The sequence below is a fragment of the Sinocyclocheilus anshuiensis genome, unplaced genomic scaffold, assembly GCF_001515605.1.
Source record: "Sinocyclocheilus anshuiensis isolate Anshui unplaced genomic scaffold, SAMN03320099.WGS_v1.1 scaffold1303, whole genome shotgun sequence".
NCBI lineage: Eukaryota > Metazoa > Chordata > Actinopteri > Cypriniformes > Cyprinidae > Sinocyclocheilus > Sinocyclocheilus anshuiensis.
In genome coordinates, this window is record NW_015537954.1 from 1 (window position 1) to 7,839 (window position 7,839).

General features: G+C 28.7%; 1 protein-coding gene across 1 annotated transcript in view; it reads right to left on the reverse strand.

Annotated features, from left to right (window-relative positions):
* Window positions 1-181: 181 nt before the first annotated feature.
* The window catches only part of LOC107665324 (protein unc-13 homolog C-like), a gene marked incomplete at its 3' end in the record, with an annotated part of 129,555 nt that continues 121,897 nt past the window's right edge, over window positions 182-7,839 (reverse strand). Inside the window, exon 20 of the mRNA XM_016456152.1 lies at window positions 182-308. Within this exon, the coding sequence (XP_016311638.1) occupies window positions 182-308 (127 nt within the window). The remainder of the gene's footprint in view (window positions 309-7,839) is intronic.

The following is a 7,839-nucleotide window of genomic DNA, read 5'->3' on the forward strand; positions in this document are numbered from 1 at the left end:
ATATATATATATATACTGTATATATATATATATATATTGGTTTGTTGTTGATGGTGTAAGAGAACTAGTTCCTCATGCCTTAAACTTGTAAACTGGGATGGAACTTGATTTTTGTTTATATCAATCATTTCAGAAAAAAAACTCAACACCGTGAGAGAGCGAGATGTGAAGGGAAACTCACAGTGAATACTCTGGAGGAATTCCCTTAAAGGCAGGCAGGTCTCGGACGTACTCGTTGTGGAACCATTTGACTTTGAAGTGCAAATTCATGTACTCTGTGCTCTTGCATAGACGATGCTTGTCGTGTTCTGCAAATGAAGGGGAAAAAAAAGAAAAATGAAAGAGTCATGAGTCAACAGCGAGTCATGCACAGAAACATATGAAGAGGAAAAAGAGAAGAGAAAGAGTCATGAGTCAACAGTGAGTCATGCACAGAAACATACTGGGCTCTACTGTCTGGAGACAATCTACAAACATCTCCAGCATGTACTACAATTATTAAACACAGTTTTGTCAATTGAAATCAAGCTGAAATAAAATATAAATATAAATATTAGTTGAAAGACAAACTAAATGAAAATGAGAAATGTAGCCATGGTAATTAGCTGTAATAAGTTTAGGTTAAAGCATTAAAATTACTAACCAAAAATAAACTAAAATATATATATTTTTAAATAAAATACATTACACTTAAACAGTGATGTTTAAATAGTAAGTAAATTAATATAACTAAAATAAAAAGTAAAACTAATTCAAAATATGAATTATATAACTATATAAAATAATATTATAAAAATGTAACTATAATAGTATACCAAGTATATAAAAAAAGGAATAAAACATCTTTCTCGGTATTTTTGTAACTTTCCATTGAAAATAAGAATCTAAAAGATTCTTAAATCAAGACACACTGATTTGAGAAGCAAAATCATATGAGATATAAGTGAATTTATGATGAAAACATGCCTAAATACCCGCTGATGGGCTCAGAAAAATTAACTTAATTCACAAGATTTCATTCTTTATTGACAGATATTTGTTGTTTTAAGCATAAACACACTTCAGATTGTTCGGTTTCTCAGAAAACATGATTTCATATCTTCAAATTTCATCTCAAGTAAATGAATCCTGATATAAAGATGTTTAGATATTTGTAGAAGACAAAATTCAGAGAGAAAAAAAAAAATGTTGTTTTTGCAGCGCATGCATCATTTAATGCCATGACATCATAAATTTAAGCCTTTCTGCACCTATATAAGACATTTTAAGGCATTAATTTGTAAAAATGTGAATTAAGACCTACAGAAACCCTGAAATGATATACTAAAACAGCACATGAAACCATATGAAAGGAAAAATCACAACTGAGATTTCAACTGTTTACACAAGACAATGAGATTAAATAAAGAGCAAAGAGTCTCCAGATGAACAATTGTTTGAATAACATGACGCTCATCCCAGACTTGTCAGAAAAGATGAAAACACAAAAAAGCACAGGGAATAACATGCAGCTAGCGCGAGGAGAGACGTCAACATATATGTGCGGCAAACTTGAGGACAAATCACCTCTGACTGACACGGAGGACTTGTATTGACTTAATCACAGCAGCACAGTGTTACCCAAACACTACACAGCAGGTGGTTGCATATCCATATATGGAATACTTGATTGTGATTGGTCCATCGTAATATTACGCAGTCTAATATATTTGCATAATGACACTAAACTGACACTGTGACCTTTTTCTTCTCATATACACTACCTTTCAAAAGCATATTTGTGCATCTACAGCTGAATGTGTTTTATAATCAATATAGATTTGATGTTAATATTTACTTTTAATAAATGCATTACTAGAAAAAATTGCAGTGCTTCATTTTGCAGGAAAGTAGAACTGTTTGGTTAAGATAATTTTGTGTTTGGATGGCTGTGCTAATTGTTTTGAGAACAAGTGCATTGCATTGGAGAGAAGTGTCAGAAAAACTGTAATTTCACAGAGATAATTTTGTGTTTGGATGGCTGTGCTAATTGTTTTGAGAACAAGTGCATTGCATTGGAGAGAAGTGTCAGAAAAACTGTAATTTCACAATAATGTCCACTGTGTATGCCTTGCATTTCAATTCTTTACAGATGAAAACAATAGTAAATTATACCATAATATTGGATTCTACAAATCTGCAATTGACCAATCCGAACCTTGAAAAGAACATATTCAAACAACATTAGCACTAACGTGACACTTTATCACAGAACTGTGATAACAGTAAGATATGATGAAGGTCTCATGACAGCTACCTTCTGTTACCTACCTATTACCAGCTAGCCTTCTCGAATATGCACCGTACGATTTCAAATATTCAACCCATCAGACAGCGGCTGTCAACATCTGAATGTAAGTGTCAGTTAATAATTAATAAGGCATTAGCTGCTCTCATTCATCACTGCACTGTGAACCTCTGATTTCAAGGCCTTCGGCTGAAGTGATCCGCTCACGTCTCTGACCCAAACCTCCATTCACATGAGCTTTAAACAGCTTCTCATGAGCCCAACACCAACCGCTGGAGTCTGAAAGCAGAGATCATGATTCAGACATGCTGATCTTTAACTGCTGCTTATGACTTGGAAAAATATGCTGCATTAATATCACAGCAGAATTACCATAATTACAGGATTCTACTCAAAACTCATCATATCTTCAGAGATAATTAAGCTTCTGCCATTTTTGTTGTTTTACATGACATTATAATGAGACAAATCACACATGCATTAATGTCAAGATGAAACCAGTCAGCTACCTTTCTCTAAAATATGTTTCTGGTTATACAATGCATGTTTTTAGAGAAAAATAAAATCAACTAAACAATTTCATAAAATCCTCACAGATCCCATGAACAGGATTATTATCATAAGCTGTAACCACAACAGAAACTATTAAAACATTTTTGTGAATTGAAATAATGCTGAAATAAAATATAAACGTAAACAGTAATTTTGCATAAAGAAAAGGAAACCTTTTATGACTTTTTGCATTTTGCAATTTTTATAACCATGCACATTTCAAAATAAATAAATAACTAAAACAAAATAAATAATAATAAAATGCATTCAATGCATTCAAAATGCATTTTATTCAATAAAAAGAAAGAAAGAAAGAGAGAGAGAACTAAACTAGAACTATTAAAAACATTTTTGTTAATTGAAATAAAAAATAAAAATTTTGTATTAAGAAAGCCTTTTATGACTTTGTCAAATGACATTTTTATAACCATTAAGCACATTTTAAAATACAAATACATAATAAATGCATAAATACAAATGTATTTTATTCAATAAAAACAAACAAACTGAACTAAAACTACAACTATTAAAACATTTTTGTTAATTGACGTAAAACTGAAACAAAGCATAAAATAACATTTTGCATTAAGAAAAGGAAGCCTTTTATGACTTTTTGCATTGTGATTTTTATAACAATTATGCACAAAATATGATACAAAATAAATGAATAAACACATTTATAAAATAAATAAAAGAAAATAAATAATAATAAAATGTATTTTATTTAATACAATCAATCAATGAACGAATAAACAAACAAACAGAACTAAAACTAGAACTATTAAAAACAATTGTGTTAATTAAAACAAAGCTGAAATCAATTTTACATTTTAGATGAAAATTTTACATTTACTAAAAATGAGAAATGTTGCTAACTGAAATACGTTTAAGCTGAAGCACACATTACTGGAACTAAATCAAATCTAAAACCGAAATTAAATTAAACCTAAATAACATTAAAAAAGCTAATACAAAAAGCACATAACAAAATTACAAAAAATGTAACCAAACTAAAAAAAAATTTTTATATACAAAATAAAATCTGTCAAAATATTAATAAAAAAAACCTACAATAGTAAACATAATATACAGAAATAACACTGATTCGTGCTGCACATTATTTTCACCTGAATATTCACACTGAAATCTGTCACATTATGGAAGAGAAATGCAATTTGGATTCAATATGAATCCTACATTATTTCCTACTTACTTACTTCATAAGTCCTGGAAGTCATTATTGAATGCTGTCATTAACACGTTCTGCAAACACAGAGCTGAACTCTCAGACTTATGACTGAAGGAGTCTCGACTGGTTTATGCAGCTCTGCATTTCCATAATGCTTCATATGTTTTCCAAACCCCCATAATGAACGACATTAATAACACCTGCTTATGAAGCATGTCTGCATGAATTATTAAAATGAACGACTAACTCTTTTGGCAGCTCATTGTTTCCGCAACCTCGGAGAAGTTTCATTCCTGAGCGCTGAATCTTGGCATATTGTGAGAATGTGCCGCATGCCGATAATTGCTCGTTTATCTTAAAGGAGCCACTCTTTTTCTCGGGGAAGAGCCTGAGGGATATCAAATACAGTCAGTGCAACTCTGCAGGATAAAATATAGCACCTCATCAGCAGAAGCGCCTCTCACTTTAACATCAAAGCGTTCATAATCCATAGTTTCCAGCACAAAGAGCAGCCTGATAAACACCTGCTGCTTTCCTCCATTTAAATCCAGCCGTCTGTCATTCAAAGCTATTCTGTGGTTTGAAAAAAAATTGGCGAATCTCATGAAACCTGCCAAGAACATGTCAGGGTCACATTTTACTCCAAAAACAACAAAGAAATGAACATCCATATTTTGCATAAAGAAAAAATATATATATAAAAAAACAAACAAACAATACAATTAAATGCTGATAGACTAGTCCTGCCCAATCTTATTTCCCATTCTATAAATATTGGCAGATATTATTTATTTTTAGTAACAAATATTGAGATTAGTACATGTTGTTTTTATTCTGCATAATACATTATGGTTGCATTTGTAGTAGTTTAATATTTATAATAAAAATTGTGAATTGCAGTACAGCAGTGAATTGCATGCAGAATCAGCATGAGAAAAATCATAATAATCATGATTAAAACTCAAAAGTAAAAAGTTCAGATCATGGTAACTATAGTTAACCAAAACAAAAATATAAATAAAATAAAATGCTAATATTTTACTTGAAGTAAAATAAAATATAAAAATATTAGTACATTTTGTATTTATTCTGCGTAATACATAATGGTTGTATTTGTTGAAGTTTAATATGTATTATACAAAAAAATAGTGAATTGCAGTACTTCAAATCAGCAAAACTGATTGTTTGAGTGTGAAAACTCACAAGTAAGAAGTCCAGATCATGGCTATTATAGTTAACTAACTAACTAACTAACTAACTAACTAACATAAGTAAATAAATAAATAAATACATACATACATAAAATAAAACCGTCAAAAATAGTAATATTTTACTTAAAATAAAATCTAAAAAACTTTTTTATTTCAGCTAGTAGCAACAACATTTGTCATTTTAATTTAGTTTACCTCGGCGTAAAATAACTAAAACTAAAATAATATAAATAAATAAATAAAAAAAAAAACTACATAGACATATATAAATGTCTAAAAATGACCCCCCAAAAAAAATCACAACAAAATTGCTCAAACTTTAATTAAAATTTAAATGAAAATGAATATGGGACATGTATAATGTTGTTGTTTTTTAAAATAAAATATAACAATAAAAACTGATAAAAACATGAATAAAAAGCATCTCAGTTATACTATAGCAGATTTCTGTCTGACTCTCATTACTGTAACACACCTGGAGCAGTGTTATGTGTTTAGCCTACATTAGCTGATTTGTGATTTGACTGTGTTTCAGTTTAGAGCTCATCAGCATCAGATGATCATCGCAGTCTGAAACAATAAGACTGTTTTACTTTGTCTTGGTCATATATTTGGTCAAAAGATCAGTAGGTGTGCCCAAACACCAATAATAATAATAATACATTAAAATAATAAATAATTATAAAAAATAAAAAGTGTTAAATTAAACCGTTATTATTGTCGTTGTTGTTGTTAATAAAAATACATTAAATAAATTAAAAAACATAAAATATTGTTTAATTAAAATAAAAAATTAACAATTGTAAATACAATCATTCTTCTTCTTCTTCTTAATAATAATAATAATAATAATAGCCTACATTAAAATAAATAATTGTTAAAAAATGTTAAAATAAAATATTTAATATATTAAATAATATTAAATAAATTAATAGATACAATAATTTTTAAACAATTCAAGTTTAAAATGTACAATTATAAATACAATCATTCTTAATAATAATAGTAATAATAATAATAATAATAATAATAATACATTAAAATAATAACTAATTATTAAAAAAAAAAAAATGTAATTATAAACAAATGTATTGTTGTTTTATAATTATATTAAATACGTAATAATTATATTATTATATAATATAATAATTATATTAAATAAATTAAACAAAATAATTTGTAAAAAATTAAAGTTATAATGCACAGTTATACACAAAATCATTTTTCTTCTTCTTAATAATAATAATAATAATAATGATAATACATTAAATATAAAACAAAAGTAAAATTCCTAAATTATAAATATCTCTTTTATCCTTCTTCTTATTATTACTAATAAACACACACTAAATACATAAATTATTAAATCAATGAATTAGTATTAGTTTTAGTAGTAATAATTGTAGAAGTATAGTGCTTTTAAAGAACAAGGACATCACAAGATGAAAAAAGGAACAATGGCATAAAAAATTAAAAGACTACAAAGTGATCACAAACATTTACATCACATTAAATCTCCACACTGCTCTTGTGATCATTAACAATCCCGAAGTGATTAACCACTAATAACAGCCCTCAAAGTGCTCGGGAGCAGAAGGCATTGTGGGTAAACACTGAAGGGTCCAAACACAGGAGAAGAGCTGCTCAGATGAATAATAAAACCCAGTGCGAGAAACGCAGATCATGAATGCCTCTCTCTGCTAACGGTTCTCAATTATGAATACATTAAGACGTGTCATCTATTCATGATGGTAGGCACAATTACTCAAGCCAAATGAAAAGTACAGCAATAATACGAGGTGATAATGAAATGTGTTTTGCCAGAGCTTTCACGTCTCTCCTGAGGAATGATGCACATGCAGACCTCGCCATCATCTCCAGAAGCAGGTCGCATGAATACATAACATCTACCACTTAACAAGCTCCAGTCAACTGTTAGAGATAGTGAGGGACACAATGAGATCTGCAGTAATCATGCAAACCTGGTCCATGCATTATGTTACGCCCTATTCAGAGAACAAATGACTAAAATAGTCAAGTCACATTTATTTGTAGCGCTTTGCAGCAGCTTTACAGAAAGTCATGATATTAATGTTTACAATATCATAAGCATTAATACACATTCAGCTGTAAGAGCTGGGCAATAATATAGTTCATATTTTGTGATGATGAAAGCAATAAAGCAGCTGAGATTTGCTAAAAAGGTGTATATCATCCCATGTGAGTATAGTGTATGTATGTGGAGAAGCTAGATGTACTTGTATATCCAACTATATATGAAGAGCTGAGTGATAATGGAGTTACAATCTAACTATAGTACGTGTATCCAAACACCACCATACTACTACTAATGTATTTATGATTTCATATGATTATTCATTATTATTATTACTATTATTATTAAAAATATAGAAATAAATTATTATTAGTAGTAGTAGTACAATTTAAATGAAAAACTAAATCATAAAACATTTATTATTATTATTATTATTATTATTAAACATATAGAACATTTAAAGTAAAAATAAAAAATAAACAATATGTAATATTAATTTATTTATTTATCATTAGTAGTAGCAGTATTAAAATTTACATGAAAA